At 37.7% G+C, this 24,616-nt stretch overlaps 1 protein-coding gene across 3 annotated transcripts in view; it reads left to right on the top strand.

The window, feature by feature from the left end:
* LOC105479902 (structural maintenance of chromosomes 6) overlaps positions 1–24,616 on the top strand; it is an 87,369-nt gene that overhangs the window by 2,423 nt on the left and 60,330 nt on the right. For 2 of the 3 annotated variants that reach the window (XR_011611479.1, XM_071076262.1), the window contains exons 2-6: positions 5,287–5,414; positions 9,560–9,677; positions 12,895–13,000; positions 19,630–19,766; positions 20,330–20,391. Coding sequence is in view for 2 of the 3 variants with exons in the window: in XM_071076262.1 (XP_070932363.1) it covers positions 5,292–5,414; positions 9,560–9,677; positions 12,895–13,000; positions 19,630–19,766; positions 20,330–20,391 (546 nt within the window). In the remaining variant the exon portion in view is untranslated. Of the gene's footprint in view, positions 1–282; positions 5,174–5,286; positions 5,415–9,559; positions 9,678–12,894; positions 13,001–19,629; positions 19,767–20,329; positions 20,392–24,616 lie in introns of those variants that run through there. The other variant, XM_071076263.1, reaches the window with a different exon arrangement.

Raw genomic sequence — 24,616 nt, 5'->3', positions numbered from 1 at the left:
CCTGAGCTCCTTACCTCAAGTGATCCACCCATCTCGGCCTCCCAAAATGGTGGGATTACAGGCATGAGCCACTGAGCCCAGCCCAAACTCAGTGTTTTCAAATAAAATAAATATTTCATTCTCCCTTCTTGCCAAACCTGTTCCATCAACTTATAATGGCATTTAGTATTAAGTGTGAAGATGAAACACAAAATGAAATTTTATAAAACACACCCAATGTTTTGATTGACTTTAATAGTAACAATAGATATATATATATTTTTTTTTTTTTTTGGAGACAGCTGTTCACTCTTGTCGCCCAAGCTGGAGGGCAGTGACATGATTTCGGCTCACTGCAACCTCTGCCTCCCAGGTTCAAGTGATTCTCCTGCCTCAATCTCCTGAGTAGCTGGGATTACAGGCGTGCACCACCAAGCCCAGCTAATTTTTTTGTGTGTTTTTAGTAGAGATGGGGTTTCACCATGTTGGCCTAGCTGGTCTTGAACTCCTGACCTCAGGTGACCTGCCTGCCTCGGCCTCCCAAAGAACTGAGATTACAGGCGTGAGTCACCGCGCCCAGCCAATAATAGTCTTTTTTTAAGTTTAATGAAGGATAGACAAGGTGAAGGACAGATTAATAGGCAACTTCACTGTCTGTGAGTAATTAACTGTCAAATTTCAGTTTATGCCAGTAGGAACCTGGGCATTAAAGAGGTTTAACTGGGTTTTGACAAACCTGGATTTGGATCTGAGCCCTGCTATGTTAGAGCTATAGAAGCCTTTGTATGTTAGAACTAAGTTGTAGCTACAAATTCAAGTCGTTTACTTGTGACTTAGTCTCTCCTTTTGTAAAAATAAGGGCAATATTTATCTCATAAAGATGTTGGGGATCAAAGAAAATAGGAAGTGTTCTTCTCAAAAGCTAAGTTTGTGGTTATTCAACAAATGTTAATTCTACTCACTCATTTGTACTCACCAATTCTGCTTATTCAGTCTTTTAAATTTCTTGTTTTATCTCTTCCCTTTGTCCCTGATATTACCACTGCTTTTGTTTAGCATCTCATCTCTTCTGCTGCTATTCTTACGTTCTGTTTCATCTATCTTCTATATTGAGCCACAGGATGTTTTCAGTACAGAAATCTCAGTGTTCAGATTTTATTAACTGAAATGCTGTGCTTTATACTTCCCAATTTTGCTGATCCTAACATTTTAGATGGATGGACTTAACAAATTTTTTCACATAAGTATTTATACTATTTATTATCCAGTTAATCTCATGTAATTTCATGATATATTCCAAGCAGTGTACTTAATTAAGCACATTCAAAATGAAGTTGTTTACTGTAGAATAAATGTCTGTTGTGGTAGGCAGAGTAGAATTGAGGATGTGGTAAACACAATCCAGGGCAGATTCAGAAGTAGTAGTAATTTGCCTTTTTAAAAAAATGATAACACTGTTTTTTATTAAATTCTAGTTTTGTTACGTGTGTCACTACTCTTAGTTCCTAATTTAGTATTAATGGGAAATATGAATTATTACATACTTAATAAAATTTAGAATTCTGTTAAAATGCATGATCTCTATCAAATTTCCTATACATCTACATGCTATAATGAACTCTTGGTTATTAATTTTTCTTTTCTTTTTTTTTTTTTTTTGAGATGAAGTCTTGCTCTGTCGCCCAGGCTGGAGTGCAGTGGCGCAGTCTTGGCTCACTGCAACCTCTGCCTCCCAGGGTTCAAGCCATTCTTCTGCCTCAGCCTCCCAAATAGCTGGGACTACAGGCGCGTGCCATGGCCTAATTTTTGTATTTTGAGTAGAGACGGGATTTCACCATATTGACCAGTCTGGTCTCGAACTCCTGACCTCGTGATCCGTTTGCCTTAGCCTCCCAAAGTATTGGGATTACAGGTGTGAGCCACTGCGCCCGGCCATTAATTTTTTTTCTTGAACTTATTTTATTGATGGTCTTCATTGTCCCTGCTTCTTCTTGTAAGGGAGAAATGAGGTGTTCTTTAATTCTGTTTTTTTTTTTTAAATTATAAATAAGTAACGAAATATTAAAAACTATGACGAGCTTTATAGATAAATTGAAAATCCCAGAGGAGCCTTTTTTCTCCTTTTTTTATTCCAGCAAAATTAAAATATTTGTCTTTGCATCTGTAAATATGTCTCTTTAGCCTTTTGGAAACAATTTTACTGTTTTAATCTGTATCTGATGCTCTAGACATTCAAATATGTGTTTGAAAATCCATCATCATTAAATTACAAAGTGAGTCCTCTTTTAAAAGGTAGGATGCTTCAGTGTCTGTTAGATGCAAGTTACCCTGGCAACCTAATAGCAAACTGCAAATCCCAGGTCATGCTCAGCAAATAAAAAACATCGTCATCATGTAGTGTTTGGGTGTACTGTCTTCTGTATAGAATCTCATGTTCCTTGTGAGAAGCACATCACATTTTCCCTAGTGCATTATCTGTTAGCTAATGTCTGAGTGCCTGCTAACTGCATAATGTTAGGCATTAATAAAAACAGTTTCTAAAAGGACATTAAATGTTGGAGACACCAAAAAGTAATGCTTTCTCTTTGCTCTTCTGTAATAAATAAATTACTGCTCAGTAACTGAGAAGGGAATAGAGGGTGGTTAGCAGAGAAGAAAGTGTTGGAAAAATAATGACCTGGTAGTATCTCAGGGAATTTAAATTAATAATAAACTGAAACTGATCTATGTTGATTCTTATTATTTTGAAAAATATGTTTGATTTTGAATTTTTTATTTTTATAAGTTTCAAAATATTAAATTGTAAAAATGAAGCTGAATATTACATAGATGTAATTGTAATGGTAATATTGTCTTAGAAGACATTTGTTTAGGTTAAATATCCTTTGGATGGTAAGTAATATACCCTTTAAATGATATTTGACTTCATAATATATAAAGTTCTTCATTGCCTTCAGGATAGGATAAAGTCCCAGTTATTTTCTATGGTTTACATAACAATTCAGCTCTAATGGGCTTGTGAATCACCTTAAGTCTTGTTAAAGTGAAGATTCTGATTCACTTGCTCTAGGGTGGGGCCTGAGATTCTGGATATCCGATAATTGGATATCTTCCCAGGAGATGTAGATCTTGCTTGCCGGTCCTTGGACCACACTTTAAATATGAGGAGTCTACAAGTCCTTTTGTGGTCTGTTTCTTCCGTACTGCTCTAACTTTATTGCTTGCTAGCTGTGCCTTATAATTTATGACACTGTATCATGGACTTGCTTTTAATATCCCCCTGTAGCTGCACTTTGCAAAATGTGGTCCAGGAATCCATGAGACTCTTGCAAGGGATCTACAAGGCCAAAACTTTTAATGATAATAATAAGATGTTATTTGCCCTTTTCACTCTCATTCACTTATGAGTGTACAGTGGAGTTTTCCAGAGGTTACATGACTTGTGAGATGTCATTGCTCTGACTAATGGAATATATAGTGTGTGTCCCTTGTTTTAAAAGTTGCTCAGTTTTGGCCAGCCGTGATGACTCGCACCTGCAATCCCAGCACTTTGGGAGGCCGAGGTGGGCAGATCACTTGAGGTCAGAAGTTTGATATCAGCCTGGCGAACATGGCAAAACCCCGTGTCTACTAAAAATAAAAAATTAGCTGGTGTGGTGGCGCTCACCTTAATCCCAGCTACGTGGGAGGCTGAGGCAGGAGAATCACTTAAACCCAGGAGGTGGAGGTTGCATTGAGCTGCAATCGTGCCACTGCACTCCTGCCTGGGAGACAGACTGAGACTCCATCTCAAAAAAAAAAAAAAAAAGAGAGAGAAAAGTTGTTTAGTTTTAAGTTCTAATATAATAAATATTGGTAGACATAAGCAAAAGCTCTTTGAGGTCCTTTGTAAAAGAGATTATAACCTTTGAGAACTGCTTCCATCCATACTGGACTGTGGACACAGAGACTCAGATGATCTAGAACTTAAATCAGAGCTATTTCCTTAGCCACAGTGACTGCTAGGCTGGGGTTGCAGTTTCAATTTCCCATGTGGTCTCCAGTGATACTGCAGTGGGAGTGGCCTTCTCGCCTCTGGGCAATGGCAAAAGTCCTGACTTTGCGTTATGACACTAGCCAACTAGGAGAAGGAGTAAGTAACACCCTGCTACTTCCTGTGTGGGTGGAAATCTAGGCTTTCTAGGTGCCCCCCACTGACACCATTACCATGGCTCCCTACTTGTCTACTTAGCCTTCTTTGACTCTACCCCCGTTAGGGTGTTGAGATGCCACCTTGTAGCCTCGCTAGAGTGGAAGTCCAGGCTACCCCCTTGGATTTTGCTTGCATGGGTAGGGGAGCCAGTTATATACATGGTACAGAGAGGGTTGCTATGGTCTAATATTTGGGGGATTTAAGTACATTGAGCCTAGAACTGTTGTTTATATTCTTATATCTTAGAAATTTTTGATTATGTTAGAGATTTTTCTCTCCATTTAGCAAACAATTAGATACTTAATCATTTTAGGTCTTAAATGTATTCTAAAGAAAAAAATGAAAGCAGCAATCAAAGAGGTCATAAAGTTTAATTTTAATCACAAACTATCAGCTTTGACTGGAGGTTCAGTATGCATATATTCAGCAAAATCATGTGTAACTTAAAGATGTTAATTTTCTAGGTTTAAATTTTGTAGATGATTGGCAAAAAATAGACAATCAACCTGGACTTTTTTTTAGGGAAGAGTTAAAGGAAACCACTGGTGCTAGGCAATGTGCTTCAAAATATGATTCTTTGGGAAAACAATTTAAAAATTAAAAGTTTTATCTGATTACTTTATAGCTTGTAAAAACTGGGGATTGCTTTGGATTAATTTCAGGAATCACCATGCCATCTCTATGAATAGATTTAGAAAACTAGAAACCACAATTTCAGAAAATCTTTTACTGATAAAATCTTGGCTATGAATACGTCTGAAGTAAAATCAACTAGTATAGAACATGCAGATGTTAAAGCAACAGAAATTTACTATCTTATGCTTCTGTGGATTAGAAGTCCAACACAGGTCTCACTGGGCTAAAATCCAAATGTCCGTAGGGCTATGTTCTGTTTTAGAGGCTCTAAGAGAAAATCTGTTTCCTTGCCTTGTCTAGCATTTTTTGACTCATGTCTCTCTTCCTCAGTGCAACATGCAAGACTAATTTACTTTAAATTTTAAGGTAAAAATAGACGGACATAGTACTTAAAGTTTAATTAACTTTGTTAGATTTATTTTAAGTTTAATATTTATGGAAGTTGATTTACTTCATTGTTGCTATAAATATTTGTTCAGACCTGATGGCCAAAAGAAAGGAAGAAAATTTTTCCTCTCCTAAAAATGCCAAAAGGCCAAGACAAGAAGAATTGGAGGATTTTGATAAAGATGGTGACGAAGACGAATGTAAAGGTACTTCTACTTTGGTAAGTGAAAAATTATAAAATTATGCTTTATGATATGTTTTTCTTGTCACATTCATAATATCACATTCTATGATAACTTAAAATCAAGAAAAAGTAATATATTTTTTAAAAAGTTGAGGTAAAATCTATTCTGGCTAATTTTGAAGGTTATGTTAATTATTAGAAAAATTAATAGAGAAAATGATCAAAGGACTGAATGTATAGAAAAGTGAATAAAATTGACAAACTTTTAGTAAGACCATCAAATGCCAAAAGAGAAAAGACACAAATTACCAATATCAGGAATAAAATAGGGGCTATCCACAGACCCTGCAGACATCCAAAGGAAATGCAGTTAGCAAGTCTACACACATAAATTTCACAACTTAGATGAAGTGGACCAATCCTCAAAAAGGAAAAATTACTGCAACTCACCCAGTATGAAATAGATCATTTGAATAGCCCTATAACTACTAAGGAGATTTAATTCATAATTTTAAACTCCTGAAAATGAAATCTACAGACCCAGTTCGTTTCACTGTATAATTGTACCAGACATTTAAAGAAGAATCAACATGAATCTATACAGTCTTTTCCAGAAAACGTAAGAGGAGAGAACACTTTTCAATGTATCATCTTGATACCAAAACCAGACAAAGTGGGACCCCCAAAAAAACAAACTGTAAAACCAGTATACCTAACAGATATGGTTGCAGAAATACTGAACAAAATATTTACGAGGAGAATTCAGCAATGTAGTTGTTCCTTGGTATTCAAGCAGGATTGGTTCCCAGGACTCTGCTTCAGACCAAAATCCACTGCTGTTGAAGTCCTTTATAATCTGCCCTGTGTATTCACATCTGCAGAATTTGCAGATAGGAAGAGCCAACTATATGTAAAAGAATTATATGTCATGATTAATGGGATTATTTTAGGTATACAAACCTGATTCAGTATCCAAAAATCAGTCCTTGTGATTCACCATGTTACAGGCTAAAGAAGAAAAATCACATGATTATATCACTCAGTGCAGCAAAAATGTTTGATAAAATTCAACACCTGTTCATGACTAAAACTCTCAGAAAAAAGTAAGAATAGACTGGAACTTCCGCAATATGTTAAAGAGCACCCACAAAAAAACTGACAGCTAACGTTATACTTAATGGTAAAACATTGGATACTTTTCCCCGAAGATCAGGAAGAAGACAAAGTTGTTTGCTTTTATCACTTATTGAACACATAGTGCTGGGAAATTTAGCAGTGCAAACAAATCAAGAAAAGGAAACAGAAGGTATAGAGTTTGGAAAGGAAAAAAACACACAAAAAGTGTCTGTTTGCAGATTATGTAGATAATCCATTTGTTCATTTTCTACATAAAAAATCTCAAGGAATCTACAGAAAACTCTTAAAATGAATAAATATATTCAGCAAAGTTATAGGATAACGTATTTTTAAAATGCTTTTATATACTGGCATTGAGCACATGGACATTAAAATTCAAAATACTATTTTTAATCACTCAAAAAAAATGAACCACTTTGGAGCAATGCACATTAAAACAATATTGGGATACCAACACACCCGATAAAGATAAAATGGCAACAGTTCAAACTACTGAGAGCACCAAATGCTGACAAGAATGTGGAGCAACAGGAACTCTCATTCGTTGTTGGTGAGAATGTCCAGCCACTTTGGAACACAGTTTGGCAGTTTCTTACAAAACCAAACGTCCTCTTACCATACAGTACAGCAATTGAACTCCTCAGTATTTACCCAAAGGAGTTGAAAACTTACATCCACACGAAAACCTGTGCTTTCATGTTTATAGCAGCTTTATTTGTAATTGCCAAAACTCCGAAGCAACCAAAATGTTCTTCAGTAGACAAATGGATAAATAAACTCTGGTATATCCAGACAATGGACCATTAGTATTAAGCTATTAAGCCATGAAAAGACATAGAGGAACCTTAAATGCATATTACTAAGTGACAGAAGCCAATCAGAAAAGGCTACATACTGTATGATTCCAACTATATGACTTTCTGAAAAAGGCATAACTATGGAGAGAGTTAAAAATCAGTGGTTGGTTGCTAGCGGTTGAGGAAAGGGAGGGATGAGTAGGTGGAGCACTGGAGTTTTAGTGCAGTAAAAATAACTCTGTACAATACTAAAATGGTGGAAACATGTCGTTATAAATTTGTTCAAATCTATAGAATGTACAGGAATATCAAGAGTGAACCCTAGTACAGACGGTGGACTTGGGTTGATAATGATGTGTTAGTGTGGGTTCATCGGCTGTAACACATGTACCATGCTGATGGTGGATGTTGATAATGAGCGAGACTATGCATGTGTGGGGGTAGGGGGTATATAGGATATTTCTGTATCTTCCTCTCAATTTTGCTGTGAATCTAAAACTACTCTTAAAAAATTAAGTATTAAAAAATGAAATACGTCTAAAGCTAACAAAATATGTACAGGTCTAATATGGTGAAAATTATACAGTGCTGATGAAGGGAATCAAAGAACACCCGAATAAATGGAGACACATACTTATTCATGGATTAGACAACTCAATATAGAAATTATGTCAATTCTCCCCCAAAATGATATGTAAGTTTAAATGCAGTTCTATTAAAACCTCAGCAAGATACTTTGTAGGTGTATATTTTATTCTAAAATTTAGGTGAAAAGGCAAAGGAACTAGTAAATACACCTTGGTACATCCATACCATAAAATATAGCTTAAGAATAAAAAGGAGTGAACTACCGATATAGGCAACAACAGAGAATTTGGCTGAGTGAAAAAAGCCAGTCCCAAGAGGCTACATTTTGTCTGTTTCTATTTATTTAACATTTTAGAAAGGGCAAAGTTAATAGAAATGAACAGATTAGTGGGTCAGGGGTTAAGGTGGGATGTGGATGTGACTATAAAAGGGCAGCATGCGGGATCCTGATGATGATGGAAATATTCTGTATTTTGACTATGTCAGTGTCAGTAACTTGGTTGTGATATTGTTACAACCAAGTTGTAAGTTACAATGGGAGGAAGTTACAAGGTTGTGAAGTTACAATGGGAGGAAACTGAGTAAAGGGTACACAGGATCTCATTTCTTAAGGATTGCACGTGAATCTGTTATTATTTAAAAATAAAAATATTTCAAAAATTCTTCAACCGTGATTTCCAGTATTCTACTCATACAAGGATGTAAATGTTTTCTACTGTTTAATAAGATGTATGTCCAGAAGAGGAGAGCCAGGGAGTTTTAAAGAAATCTTTAAAATACCTGGAGACTTGAAAATGGTCTTCAAAAAAATTAGAAGGCCTGATAAAATAAGGCTGATTTGTTCTGGTACTTAGATAACTACAAAGTGCAGGTGACTAACATTTGCCAAACTCTTGGTTAAACCATTTGTAAACCTTATGTAACTTAATGCTGATATAATATTTACAGTATAGGAAATATTATTCCTGTTTTACGGACTCGGAAACTGTATATTCTTTATAACATTGCCAGAAGTCACACAGCTGCGATAATAAGTGACAAAGTCACAAGAAGAGCAGGCTTTACTTTTTAAGAACATGTACTCCGCTCTTTGAATTGAAATAGTATATGTCAGATAGTGAATTCAGTGTTGAATGCATGGCTGGATAGTCATCTTTCAGAGGTATTCTAAATAAAGTATATAGGAAGTTTTGCTTTGCCAATTGGGATAGCAGTTCTCAACAAAGGGGATTCTTCTCTCTCCCTTTTGTGTCTGCCAGAGACATTTAGCAATGTCTGGATATATTTTTGGTTGTCACAACTTAGGGACAGGTATGTGTTGCTGGCATCTAGTGGATAGAGGCTGGGGATGCCACTAAACATTCTACAGTGCAGAAGACAGACCTCCCCACTAACAGAAAATTATCAGACCCAAAATGTTATTGCCAATATTAAGAAATCTGGTGATACACTTTTAAATCCTTTAAAGATTTTGGAATGAGTACTGACTCATAGAAGGTTCCCATTTAATTTCATCTTATTCATTGAAGTTACCATTAGTCACTTTCTGTAAATTTTTTCATTGATGATGTTGCTAGTCTTTCTGATGCCAACAATGCTTGAATGGTTATAATGAGTGAATTAGATTGACTATTTTCTCCTTTTGTTTTTTATTCATAGACTGCAGCAGAAGTTGGAATAATTGAGAGTATTCACCTAAAAAACTTCATGTGTCATTCAATGCTTGGACCCTTTAAGTTTGGTTCTAATGTCAACTTTGTTGTTGGCAACAATGGAAGTAAGTGTTTTTTCCCTCCTCGTTTGACTTTGAGTAGTACTTTGAGATTAGAGTACATTAACTTTTTGAAATAGGTGACTATTAGTGCTAATAAGTGTTTTGTCTATAGATGTATAACTTGTGGTTATGAATATTCTTGGTATTTGCTGCCAGTGTACACTTAAAGAAAATATTGAGTTAACTCTAGGTTTGTTACTTAAGCAATAGGGATAAACATTTCCTGCTTATGTTTTTAATGTATTTATCTTGGAATCTATACCACAGAAGGGTAGACAAGCGATCCTTATTGCAATTGAGGCAGCCTTGTGTCTTACCTTACTAAACATTGTAATAGAGCACAAATGAAGTGACTTGGCAATCCAAACATAAAAGTAACAAATTCTTACCAGGTGGCCAATAAAAGCTTTAAGAGGAGGTGGTTTTTGTGCCAGTTCTTGAATGAAAATTATTGATTCTGTAGGTCTCATTGGCAAGAAGAGGCTGAGATGTTCCAGACAAAGATTGCTCATCAGCTAAGGTTTGGAGGAGTAGAGGTAGATGTGTATAGGAACTGGTGAATAACCTTATATGATTTATTGTATGGTGGATGGTGGAGAGAAGCAGAAGCTGACTGTGGAGAGTCATGTTCTAGGCAGTATTGTTGAGGATGTTGAATGTCATAATAAAGAGTTTGGAGTTTTATTTTGAAGATGGTGGTGAACCAATTAGAGTTTTGTTTATTGTTGCTTTGTGGTTTGCGTTTTTTTTTTTTTCTTTTTGTTTTTGAGACAGAGTCTCCCTCTGTCGCCCAGGTTGGAGTGCAGTGGTGCCATCTTGGCTCAGGGCAACCTCTGCCTCTCAGGTTCAAGTGATTCTCCTGTCTCAGCCTTGTGAGTAGCTGGGATTAGCGTGCCTTCACGCCTGGCTAATTTTTGTATTTTTAGTAGAGACAGCTTTTCACCATGTTGGCCAGGCAGATCTCAAACTCCTGACCTCAAGTGATCCGCCCGCCTTGGCTTCGCAGAGTGCTGGGATTAGCAGGTGTGAGCCACTGTGCCCGGCCACAATTAAAGTTTTTGAGTAAAGGAGTGACATGGCCACAATTCATGAAACAGGCTGACCACATTGTGGACAATGGATTAGAAGGGGAAAAATACAGGAGGCAGAAAGTTTCCAGGCAGTTCTGTGGTAGGTCTGCCAAGAATGTGGTGTTAACTCCTGGACTGAGAAGGTACACAGGGCGAGGAGGCTTCCCAGAGTCTAGAATAGGAAGCTAGGTCATGTGTAGCTCTGCCGTCCCTTTTGTGGTTCTGTTTTTCTTACTTTATCATTCAGTCAAGAAGAAAATGTCTCTAGGAGAAATGGGTGGACAAGGGGATCCCTATTTTAGAGGGGTCACATGGGACAAGAAATAAATACTGGTGGGTTCTGAAGTTAGGTCTTTTAACTTTCAAAACAATGGTTTTTATTAATAAAAACTAATAGAAGAGGAAATAATGCAAACAGTGGAGGCAGTGCATTTGGTAATGAAGAAAAGGGAGTTAGAAGAGGAACTTTAAAGGCATTCCAGGAACTAAATTAGGTTAATCAGTGGTGTGTGTTAGTTACTTTGTATTACTTTGAGGAAGATAATAGGCTAATAAAAGTTGATTGGATTGGTTGAATGGAGTTCAAAAAATTGTTACCATATTCTCTCTGTGTGTGTGTGTGTGTGTGTGTGTGTGTGTGTGTGTATTTAAAGAGACAGGATCTCTCTCTCTCTCTGTCACCCACGCTGGACTGCATGATGTGATCATAGCTCACTGCAGCCTTGAACTCCTGGGCTCAAGCTGTCCTCTCCCCTCAGCTTTGAAAGTAGCTACGACCACAGGCACATGCCACTATGCCTCCCTAATTTATTTATTTATTTTTTTTGAGACAGAGTCTTGCTTTGCCCAGGCTGGAATTCAGTGGTGCTGCCTTGGCTCACTGCAGCCTCCAGCTCCTGGGTTCAAGTAATCCTCCCACCTTAGCCTCCCAAGTAGCTGGGATTACAAGTGAGCACCACCACGCCCAACTAATTTTTGTATTTTTAGTAGGAACGGGGTTTCACCATGTTGGTCAGACTGGTCTCGAACCCCTGACCTCAAGTGATCCACCTGCCTTGGCCTCCCGAAGTGCTGTGATTACAGGCGTGAACCACTGTGCCCAGCCTGCCTGCCTAATTTTATTTTTTGTAGTGACCAGGTGTTACTCTGTTGCTCAGGCTGGTCTCTCTGGTCTCAGGTGAGCCTCCCGCCTCAGCCTCTGAAAACGCTGGGATTACAGGTGTGAGCCACCACACCTAGCCCTCAGCTTGTAATATTTTAGATCCGTGAGGGTATGAAGAAGTACAGTTCTCAAAGAGCTAGAAAATGAATAATATTCAAGTTACAAATAACAATTGTTAAAATATTGTATAAAAACATGTATATGACTTTGCTGATTTTTTTCTACTTAAGTTCATTCATTCAACAAATAATGCAAGTACTTACTATGTGCTAATATTAGGGATACAGTATTGAATGAAAGAGACAACATTCCTGTCCACATGGAGCTTACTCTTGAGGGATGTTAACAGTAGTTTCTGGCTGGGCCCAGTGGCTCACATCTATAATCACAGCACTTTGAGAGGCTAAGGCAGGAGGATTGCTTGAGAACCAGGAGTTTGAGACCACCCTGGGCAACATACCAACAGTGTGTCTCTACAAAAAAAAAAATTAGCTGGGCGTAGTGATGTGTGCCTGTAATCCCAGCTACTGAGGAGGCTGAGGCAGGAGGATAACTTGAGCCCAGGAGTTTGAGGTTTCAGTGAGCAATGAGTGTGCCAATAAAATGTCATAAAAATTAGATGGATTAATAATATACGTGTAAATAGAGGGATACATTCATTTATTAGGTTGATAGGCCAAGGTGGTACAATAAAAGTTTTAGGGTTGGAAAGGTGTCAAAACAATTTTTACCATTTTCCTTTTAGTGGCAAAAATTTGATTCCTGAAATGTACTATTTTTTTGCTAATAGCAGCAGCTCAATTTTTCATTACATATATAACTTTTTTTTTTAAGTTGTTGCTTTGCATGGGAAGAAAATTATAGTTGAATTTTAACATTTTATTTTAAAGTGAGTCTCATTCATAAATCTTTTTGCATGACATGGTAGGAGTCAGCTTTTTCCTTTTTCTTTTAATGAATGTGATTTCTTCAACATCTGTTTCTTTAGGTGGGAAGAGTGCAGTACTCACAGCTCTCATAGTTGGTCTTGGTGGAAGAGCAGTTGCTACTAATAGAGGATCCTCTTTAAAAGGTTTTGTGAAGGATGGACAGAAGTAAGTGTTCGCTTTCTACCATCTATTTTCAATTCTTTGGTAAGAAAACAGTTACTTTAGATTCCCAGTTCACATAGACATGACTGGAAATGAAGTGCCTTCCCAGAATAGGAGCAGAGGTGTCCTATTTTTTCATTCCTTTCTTTTACCTCTTGTTGCCGGCATGGCGCACTGTTGCCTGTTATCCTCTCAAGACAGATAGCTTGTGTAACTTACTGCCATGTGCCTGGCCATCTTGCTTCTGTTACTTGCTGAAAGAAATGGCTGTGATAAATCTATGTATCCTGTTTAACAAGTGTTTATAAACCTTGCTAATTCCTGACTCTTGACCCAAACCCAGCATCGGTGAGTCCACATTGATACGATAGTAGGGAGAGCAAAATCAGTGACCAGCCAAAGTGTCCCTGCACAAAACTGTCTTTAGCTCTCTAAGAAGTCCCAAAATAAGAATTCTGCTTTTTGACTCTGATTTTATACCCTTTACCCAAGTGGGCTGCCAGTGAGTTTAATTTGAGGACCACAGTGACAGATCTGTTTGTGGTCTATCCCAGACCCTTAGTAAATAGTTATATCACTACTGTTTTTGGCTTTACATTTATATTTCTTTTTGTCATAAGTTGCCATCACATAGCTATATATGAATTGTCCAGTTTGCATCATCATGGACTCACTGCTTTTTGCCCACTAGCTGTTCTGTCTTCAGGCTTATCTCTTCATTCTTTTTTGTACTGCCCCAGATACCTCTGAAGGGATCTTTGTTTTTCATAACAACAAAGTGCCCCAAATGCTGTCATACATCTTCTAGCATGAGGCTACTCCCATTCCTCCTTCTCATGCCCAGTGCTGAGAACTTTTGAAACTTTCATAATTAACACTAATATCTTTTTTCTCATTCAGTAGACTTTTCCTTCTGCTCAGTGTTATATCCATTTCTCTTCTATTTTATTACTAAAAAATAGAACAAGGATAGGATGTGAATTAGACCTGCAGATTTCTTATGTATTCCTCAGAAGCCTTAGGAATCTTAACCTTAAGCCAAGATTCCAAATTGACTAAAAAAAAAAAAGAGAAAAGATACACAGAAGATTATTTCCCATGCTCTATGGCCCTGGGAAAAAACTATTTGATAACAATTCTCCAGCATAGTTTCTGTCTCCACTTCATGGGGCCCCAGTCCAGCAAAGTCTTCCTTTCACCACAAACCAAAATGACGTTTGTAACAAAAAATTAGTTATTTTGACACCTTTAAGTTAGTAGTATCAACTCTTAGTTCAGTTCATTATATTAAAAAAAATTTTTTATAATTATTATTATTTACTAGTCGTTAGAATCCATGAGAAATTCTTTTTTTTTTTTTTTTTGAGAGAGAGTCTCACTCTGTCTCCCAGGCTGCAGTGCAGTAGCGCAGTCTTGGCTCACTACAACCTCCACCTCCTGGGTTCAAGTGATTCTCATGCCTCGCCCTCCCAAGTAGCTGAGACTACAGCCATGCCACCATGCCTGGCTAATTTTTTTTTTTTTTTTTTTTTTTTTTTTTGTAGTAGAGAAGGGGTCTTGTGATGTTGGCCAGGCTGGTCTCAAACCCCTGGGCTCAAGTGATCTACCTGCTTCAGCCTCCCAAAGTGTTGGAATTACAGGTGTGAGCCACCACACCCAGCCACAGTTCATAATACTTAACTATCCATTTCTTAGCTGTCCAAACAATCACCTAGTCTAGTTGGCCAAATAGCACATTGAATTTTCAGATACAGTCTTTAGGAATAAATTATTTTTTATGCACTGTTAAATGTTTTCTCAGTTAAATACTTTTTTTTTTTTTCTATTTGAAAAGTGCTTAGACCAGGGTAGAAACTTCTCTCTGAGACCTGTCCTCTGAACACTATTTAATAAAAAAAGACTAGCTTAAACAAATCACTGACTTTTAAGGACATGGCTGCCTGTAGAGTGAAATAGTAATGTATATATTTTATTTTTGCTTTTCCAGTACAAAATTGGGGGAAATATATTTTAAAACACAGTTAGTGACAGCTAAAAACTCTAACCTTAGCTCAGTCTTCTGTCTAAAAAAGTAACTAAAAGCAGAGTTTTTCCATATCTGTATTGTTCTTATCTATCCCCTCCCTCATTGAAAACATTTAGTATTTATAAAATTTCCCTTGGTTTTATAGTCTCTGATTCTGTCATCACTTTTTTGCAGAATCAGCTCGTTGAGGTTTTTAGTTCTGTTCTTACTCTATTGCACATCTAAAGTCTATGCAGGAGTCTCACTTTACCTGAAGATGGTTGTCAGTGTAGTCCAGCACAAGTTTGAGGTAGTTCTTCTAAGGAGTCTGTCCCTCCCTTCCTCCATCTCTAACATTACACTCACCATTTGTGACACCTGTGCTCTGGGCCTCCTTTCTTGGGATATTTCAACTCTCCTTGGAGATGCTTGCGTAATACTGTTAGGAGAAGCCAGAGAACTGCACCTTGAGACATTGCCTGGGACTCATCCTTCTAATTATCCACCAAGCCTTTGCAGTGACACAGGGACTGAATGAATCCTCCTAATGTATCTCTTCACATGAAAACCTTTCTCAGTGACCCAAGGCCTCATGCCCTTTGCTATTTAGATTCTCTTTAAACATATACAGTTTACCGTTCCCTCCCTTGGCCTTCATAATACCAACCCTGGTAGCCTTGGGGTCTTTGCAGTAGTCTAATCTTTGACATCAACTGTGGCACAAGGGTTATAGAGGGACAAAAACTCATTCTCCTGTTTTATGTTCCTGATTTATTTAGTCAAGGAGACAGAACTTGTTACAGATGAGCTGGTGACGCAGAGAAGGAGCAGTTGTATCATCTTTTTGTATGACTTTTCTTTTTCCTTGTTCTCATCCATGTGCACAGCTGCCAGTTACTTCCACGTAGATAGATTCTTCCTGAGTTGAGAAAGAAGCTAAATTCTTACTGTGGTACTGCTTGTTTGTGTTGTCATTCTGAAAAAAATCTCATAGATAGTCTCTCTTTTCAGTTAAGGCTCTCCTGTATTTACAGGCATTGGGCTCTATGGCTGTTTGACCCAAATTAAGCATCAGCACAGACCATATCAGTGTAAAGGGGAAGACTGCAGAGCTAGTGCCCAGCTTCGTTGTCTCTGTCTTCCAGCAGAAGTGGTTTTTTTTGTTTGTTTAGCAGTAATTATGAGGCTTTTTTATAAGTGTTACTTTTTAGAAGAATTTTGCTCTCTTGTATTTATTAGATTCGTATAGCAGGCCAGGCACGGTGGCTCATGCTTGTAATCCTGGCACTTTCGAGGCTGAGGTGGGCAGATCACTTGAGGTCAGGAGTTCAAGACCAGCCTGGCCAACATGGCAAAACCCTGTCTCTACTAAAAATAGAAAAATTAGCTGGACATGGTGGTGGGTGCCTGTAATCTCAGCTATTTGGGAGGCTGAGGCAGGAGAATCACTTGAACCTGGGAGGCGGAGATTGCAGTGAGCTGAGATCATGCCACTGCACTCCAGCCTGGGCGACAGAGCAAGACTCTGTCTCAAAAAAAAGAAAAAGAAAAGAAAATTTATATAGCAGTAGGATATCAGTGCCTCTGAAGTTCTCACTATACTAAAGATAGCTCAAATACAAGGAGTAACCAGGAAGGAAGATAATAAAGTAGGTGTTTGGTAATCAAGAGAGGTGTTTGATAATTCAGAGAACACATATATGTAGTCATTTAAGAAATGTTTTCATGAGGTACAGTAACTTAATGCAGGTAATCATACTAGCTAATGAAATAAAATATTTGTTAGCTACATTATCAGAGGCCAGCCAGCCTTCCCCTCATACTTTAGTGGTTCTCAACCTTAACTGTTCATTAGAAACAACTTAGGGAGCTTTTAAATAATCCCATTAATTGTAATTTTTCTGAAGCATATCTGTCTTAATTGGGTAATTTTGTTTTTATAGAAAAACCACACCAATTTATTCAATGTAGCTCTAGGAAAGGATATTTACCATAAAGATGCAAGGATATATATCCATGAAACTGCAGAGAGGAAATACTGCAGGGTCTCTTGAGGGACCAGACTGAGACCCTGTAAGAACTGAGTAATTGCATCTCTGGCTGTCTCTGTGTGTCTTGTCTCTGGGCCTCTGTCTCCCTCTCTCTCCCTTTGGTTTGTTCTGCATCTCTCCTCTCTGCACCACCCTCACAATCCTAACTTAATTGGCTATGCTTCTGTGTGTGTGCACTATGCTCTGCTCTTTCCTGTCTCTCCTTACGAAAAGTGTACAGGTAAGTGAGCGTGTTTTTCTCTATCACTGTCTCAAGTATGTGTACTTTCTTATTCTTTTGCTAATCTTTGTTACTGTGTGTCTTCCCATGTACAGGCATTTATAAGTCTTACTGTCGTAGTCTGTGGGTGTATGTGTGTAAGAAAGTGATCTTATGTTTTCTGTGCCTCTGGTTCACTGCCAGTATCTGTGAGTATGTATGTCTTTTTATTAGTCTGCCTAGGTAGTTTCCGAAGAGCTTATCTGTTCTATTCAGACTTTTCTATTTTCTTATCAGAGTATAATGCCCCAAATTGGTTTCTCTAGATCCAGAGGCTCCATAACTTTGTGGCTCCCAGGATTCACCATCTCTTGACTTGATCATTTCCTAATTTGAATTTTTTTTTTTTTTTTTTTTTTTGAGACAGAGTCTCGCTTAGTCGCCCAGGCTGGAGTGCAGTGGCGCGATCTCGGCTCACTGCAAGCTCCGCCTCCCGGGTTCACGCCATTCTCCTGCCTCAGCCTCCCGAGTAGCTGGAACTACAGGCGCCCGCCGCCTCGCCCGGCTAATTTTTTGCATTTTTAGTAGAGATGGGGTTTCACAGTGTTAGCCAGGATGGTCTCGATCTCCTGACCTTGTGATCCACCCGCCTCGGCCTCCCAAAGTGCTGGGATTACAGGCGTGAGCCACCGCGCCCGGCCAATTTGAATTTTTTAAAACCTTTTTGTTTTGAAATAATTGTAGATTTACAGAAATGTTGCAAAGACGGTACAATTTTCTGTATATCCTTCACCCAGTTTTCCTTAATGTAGATATCTTACATAACTAAGATGCATTTATCAAAGCTATGCAGTTAACATTGGTACAATATCAACTAAACTACAGACTTTTGAAATTTTTTTAACCAGATTTTCTTAGTTTGATTTTTTTAAGGAAGAAAATCTGATTGCTCAGCTGGTAAAAATGTCTATATTTAGCTCAATCCCGAGAGGATAGGATGGAAAATTATATCGTTGCTAAGCCCTTTCTGCTAGGGCACTTGTACAGAAAAGGATGGGTGAGCAACAGAACAAACACTTCAGTGTGTCTACTGTCTTAGCAGTAGTTCACAATGAAGCTCATCTGGAATATTTCTTCCATGCATTTCCCACAAATGGGAACAGTTTTTGAGTATGATTACAAATTCACAAAAACAAGTTTGTTCTATTAAAGGTTTCATTTAATTACCAATTAAAACACTTTTATATTAAAGGACTTCAGCATTTTGACAGATGCTCATATGTACCAGGTAAAATATCTGCTTTTATGTCTAAGGAAATTATATCTTTATTAATGTCCTTTATCAGCATCTTTGTTTTTCTACCAAGTCTTATTTTAACACCAGTTGTAGTACACAAATACTCTTTTTTTTTTTTTTACCCCTATAGATCTTAAAATATGCATGGCTGTAAGTCCCTAAAACATCTTTAAAACTTTAAAAACTATAACAGAGCCTATTGGTTAGGCAGATTTATACTCATTATTTTTAATGCCAGTAAAGAAATTTTGGGCTTTAGTTTCTTTTTTTTGAGATGGAGTCTCTCTGTCGCCCAGGCTGGAGTGCAATGGTACGATCTCAGCTCACTGCAACTTCTGCCTCCCAGGCTCAAGCGATTCTCCTACATCAGACTCCCGAGTAGCTGGGAATACAGGCATGCACTACCGTGCCTGGCTAATTTTTGTATTTTTTGTAGAGATAGGGTTTTGCCATGTTAGCTAGGCTGGTCTCAAACTCCTGACCTCAAGTGATCCACCCACCTTGGCCTCCCAGAGTGATGGGATTACAGGTATGAGCCACTCTGCCCAGCCTAGTTACATTTCTTGATATCAAATGGTTTTATGTTTTATTGCCAAGTACTTGAAAAATTAAAATTACCTTTCTTAATTCTAATCCTCTGAAAATGTTACTACTTTACCATAATTTTTACTTCATCATTCTTTAAAGGCCTACTGTCAAGCATGATGCTTTATATAACTTATAGTAGTCAGGCAGTATAATGTTGATTACGTGATTTTTACAGGAAAATGTATAACTTATCTACATGTCTTGAAACAACTGAAACTTAATGGTTTTTGTCAAATGTGCTATATGGATAGAATAGTCAGTCAATTATTTTTTATGAAGCATCACTTATTCTCAACTTTATTTTTTTGTTAGGCACAGTATCGTTAACGTTATGCTGTAGTGAACAATCAGTGTCAGCTATTGATGTAAAGCTAATTTGCAAATGAATTGGCCAAATTATTTGGTGGTTTTGAAAATTTTGAAAATTGTGGCAACCTAGTATTGTAATTACACTGTATCTTCATGTAATTTAGCTTAACCTCATTGTTTCAGCTCTGCAGATATCTCAATAACATTGAGGAACAGGGGAGATGATGCCTTTAAAGCCAGTGTGTATGGTAACTCTATACTTATACAGCAACACATCAGCATAGATGGAAGTCGATCTTATAAACTTAAAAGTGCAACAGGTTTGTTTTGATTCTCTTTTCATTTCTTGTAAAATATTAGGAAATACTCAATTAGAAAGAATTAGATGACTGTTGGTATTGATTGAACTGTCTTCCTTGTAACATGATTGGTTGTAAGTGTGTGTGTATTACACATGATTGTTTTACCCCAGGATATTATGGCACCAAAAGCATGATTAGCAGAACTGGGGATTATTTGAAACAGGTTGTGCCATTTTGTTTTCACCTACAGACTTCCTGTCACACCAGGGTTTTTATAAATGGTTAGCAAAAGTGCAAAATGACATAAAAGAAGAGGTGAGCATTTAGTTTTTGAAGAGCGATGGATGAGGAGCAAAATATGTTTAGTTATGGGAACAAGATAAGCACCATTATTGCATGTGGGTACTTTTTCTTCCTCTGTACTTGTGCCGTGTTCATTCATGTTTATACATATTCAATGGTACCTTTCTTGATGATGCAATGAAAGCTAATTAATATTTATATTTTGTAAGTAACTATACATTTTTTCTGTGTTATGCCCTAGAAACAGTTTGGTTATTTCATATGTTTCTCATAACTAGGCTCCGTGGTTTCCACTAAGAAAGAAGAGCTGATTGCAATTCTTGATCATTTTAACATCCAGGTAATTGGTGAATTTGTGTTTCAGATTAATGCATACAGCTTGTCATTTTTTAGTGTGATTTCACTTGTGTAGAAAAAAATTTAAATGGCCTCATATGAGTAAGTTGACCACAGGAAGCATATGTGTAACTATTATCAGTGAAGTTGTTTAAAATTTACTAATTTGGCTGGGTGCAATGGCTCACACCTGTAATCCCACACTTTGGGAGACTGAGGTAGGTGGATCACCTGAGGTCAGGAGTTCAAGACCAGCCTGGCGAACATGCTGAAACCCCTTCTCTAATAAAAATACAGAAAAAAAAAAATTAGCTGGGCGTGGTGGCAGGCACCTGTAATCCCAGCTGCTAGGGAGGCTGAGGCGGGAGAATCATTTGAACCCAGGAGGTGGAGATTGCAATGAGCCAAGATTGTGTCACTGCACTCCAGCCTGGGCAACAAGAGTGAAACTCCATCTCAAAAAAAAAAAAAAATTTATTAATTCAACACAGGATTGTCAATACATAATATAACACCTTTAATTTGATAGAGCAGTCAAGAACATTTAGTCTATACTACTCTAGGCTAAAATTTATCTTAATAAGGATGTCAGGTTTCTTTGCTTTTTGCTGTCCTAGTCAAAATAGCATCATTGTTCCCTAAACTCAGTTGCTAAACTCTTCTCTTTTTTTCCTGGATGAGTGTTTAGCTTCTAAAGTTACTAAATTCTTAAAGAAAATTTATTCTAGAAAGATAAAGCATTTCTGTATTTCGGAGCTACTGATCACACTTGTAGGGGACAAGGCTTGAGTCCTTTCTGCTAAGATACTTTGGCTGAATTAATTGATAATAGGGTACATGTAGTTCTGTAAACATTTACACTAGAATTACCTTTAGAAGACACCTAATCCAGGCTGTTTGTTTTGTAGATGAGAAACTGGGAGCTACCAAAAATAAATTTATATTTAAGGCTGTCTAGACGTGGTTACTGGTAGAACCTGGATTTGGGATCCAGGCATCCCTGTTTCATTCTACTGCTCTATCCATTGTGCAATACTGCCTCGTTACAGAATTAAGAACTCCAAGATTTGCGATCAAAGAAAAAGAACAATTAGGAGTCTGGGTCTCTTTTCCACTTTGGTTTAGAACAGAGGGTACAGAACTTTCTGTGATGGTGGAAATGTCCTGTATTTATGCTGTTCAGTGGGGTAACCATTAGCCACATGTGGTTCTTGACTACTTGAAATTGTGACTAAGAAATTGAAGTTTTAATTGTATTTTTTTAAGTAGAATAAGCCACACGTGGCAAATGGGCCTGCTGCATATCAGACAGTACAAGTTTAGGAAAAATAATTCTTAAAATCTAGAGAAAAGCAGGTACAGCAAATGAATTTCAGACTAGAATGCAGGACAATTTATTAGAATCAGGAAAACCAAGAGTTAGAGTTTATGGAATCATAGGTGTTGGGAGAATCTGAAGGGCATTCAGTATACTGTATAAATACTGTGTATTTACCCTGTGTAGAATCTCCACCAGGTTTTCCTGCGCAGGTTCTTGAAAGGATAATGAGGAAATCACCTCTGTCCAAGGCTGCTTCCTTCTTCTGTGGACAGCTGTATTTATTAGAAAGTTTTCATTATGAGGAAAATTGAAAAAAAGCATATTTCTCTAAGCTCTCACTTCCTTGGGGAATGTAAAACATGTTATTCTCTGTTGAAATATTTAAAGATTCCTGGTCCTTTTTCTTCCATGGTTTACTTAATGAGTAACAAAAGATTCAGTTTCATTGATTAAAATGCAGAAGATCTAGAGCCATGCCACAGGTAGATGTGGAGCACTTGAAGAGTGGGTAGCTCAAATTGAGATATGCAGTAATGTGAAATACACACCAGATTTTGAAAACTTAATATAAAGGAATAACTTAGTTTTTTATATTGATTACATGTTACAATGATAATATTTTGGTTATATTGGATTAAAAATATGTTATTAAATTTCACCTATTTCTCTATATTTTTAATGTGGCTACTAGAACATTTAAAATTGTATGTGTGGGCTGGGTGCAGTGGCTCACGTCTGTTATCCCCACACTTTGGGAGGCTGAGACCGGTGGATCACCTGAGGTCGGGAGTTCGAGACCAGGCTGGTCAACATGGTGAAACACTATCTCTACCAAAAAACACAAAAATTAGGCAGGCATGGTGGCACATGCCTTTAGTCCCAGCTACTTGGGAGGCTGACATGGTAGAATTGTTTGAACCCAGGAGGCGGAGGTTGCAGTGAGCCGAGATCACGCCACTGCACTCCAGCCTGGGTGACAGAGTGAGACCCTGTCTCAAAAAAAAAAAAAAAAAAAAATTGTGGGTGACTTGCATTATATTTTTCTTAGACAGTGTTGGTCTAGAATAACCAGGAGGGAAGAGGGTATTTAATGTCTTTCAGTACCTGATCATATTTGTCTTCTGTGCCTCCGTTTCTTATCCTCTTGCTGAAGTTTACCTGTTTTTGCTTTTTGCTTTTTTCAGGGTTCTGACAGATAGAGCTACAACATGCTTTTTTTTGGTTTGATTTTAGAGACTGGGTTTTGCCATGTTGCCCAGGCTAGTCTTGAACTCCTGGCCTCAAGCAATCCTCACACCTTGGCTCTGGCCTCCCAAAGTGCTGGCATGAGCCTTGGGACAGAGTCTCACTCTGTTGCCCAGGCTGGAATGCAGTAGCATGATCACGACTCCCTGCAACCTCCACCTCTCAGGCTCAAGTGATCCTCCACCTCAGCCTCCTGAGAGCTGGTACTACAGGCGGGTACCACTACACCTGGCTAATTTTTGTACTTTTTGTAGAGACGGGGTTTCACCGTGTTGCCTAGGCTGGTCTTGAACTCCTGGGCTCAAGCAATCTACCTGCCTCAGCCTCCCAAAGTGCTGAGATTATAGTTATGAACCACTGTGCCTGGCCAAGATTCTTAAATAATCCCAAGAGTAGTATAAGAAGTAGGAACTCCATTTCAAAAACAGTGAAAAAGGTGTAGAGAAATGAATATAAACTTTGGTGAAGCTTTTAATTGAAAGTTGACGTTAAGATGTTTGTTATTAGAGCTACTACTGCATTAGGTCTATTAAGTGGTCAGATGTAGTATGAAATGATGAGCTGGGGTGCTTTGTGAAAAAATATGTGGCAGATGGAGTCAGGTCTGTATAATAAGAAACATGTCACGTGTAAAGTTTTGTTTATAACTACATAACTTTTTTATTATCTTAGAAGAGAGGCCCAACATTTTACTTAAGAGAAATGTTTTAACCATTGGTATACCAACAAATTACACAATATTTATTTCATAGACAGTAAACATGAAGGGTTTAAAGTTTTTCATTTATACGATAACCTTAAGATTATTTTTAACATGTAAACTGATTTGTTAGTAATTGACTAACATTTAACATGTAAACTTATTTGTTAGTAATTGAGTAATGACCCTGAATCTTTTTGAAAAAAGTTGTATTTCTTCTATACTTTTCCAATTTATTTTGATATCTTAACTTGTTAGGTGTATTAGGGTTCTCTACAGGGACAGAATGAATAGGAGATATATATGGTTTTAAGTATTAACTCACATGATCACAAGGTCCCACAATAGGCTGTCTGCGAGCTGAGGAGCAAGGAAAGCCAGTCCACGTCCCAAAACTGAAGAACTTGGAGTCCAATGTTTGAGAGCAGGAAGCATCCAGTTTTAGGGAAAGATGTAGGTTGGGAGGCTAGGCCAGTCTAGTCTTTTCAAGTTTTTCCACCTGCTTTGTATTCCAACCGCCCTGGCAGCTGATTAGATGGTGCCCACCCAGATTAAGGATGGCTCTGCCTTTCTTGGCCAGTGACTCAAATGTTAATCTCCTTTGGCAATACCCTTGGGGACACACCCAGAATCAATACTTTGCATCCTTCAATCCAATCAAGTTGACACTCAGTAATAACCGTCACGTTAGCCAAAGGTAGTTTCATTCAAGCAATGACTAGTTTCCAAAAGATAGAAAGACTTCATTATTTTCATTTGTTTTACAATATCCTCATGAAGGAATAATATGAAGAACTTCTATAAAAAAATAAACAATACTTGTTATCATGATTCTGATTAGAAATAACTGAGTTGGACTGTGTTTAACTGGAGTAACTGACTTGTCCAAGGCTACATAGGAAGTTAGCAACAGAACTCAAACAAGAACCCAAGGTGGCTGACTCCTTACCATGCTAGGACTCT

This window comes from Macaca nemestrina, chromosome 13, assembly GCF_043159975.1.
Source record: "Macaca nemestrina isolate mMacNem1 chromosome 13, mMacNem.hap1, whole genome shotgun sequence".
NCBI lineage: Eukaryota > Metazoa > Chordata > Mammalia > Primates > Cercopithecidae > Macaca > Macaca nemestrina.
This window is presented reverse-complemented; position numbering and strand designations above follow the sequence as displayed.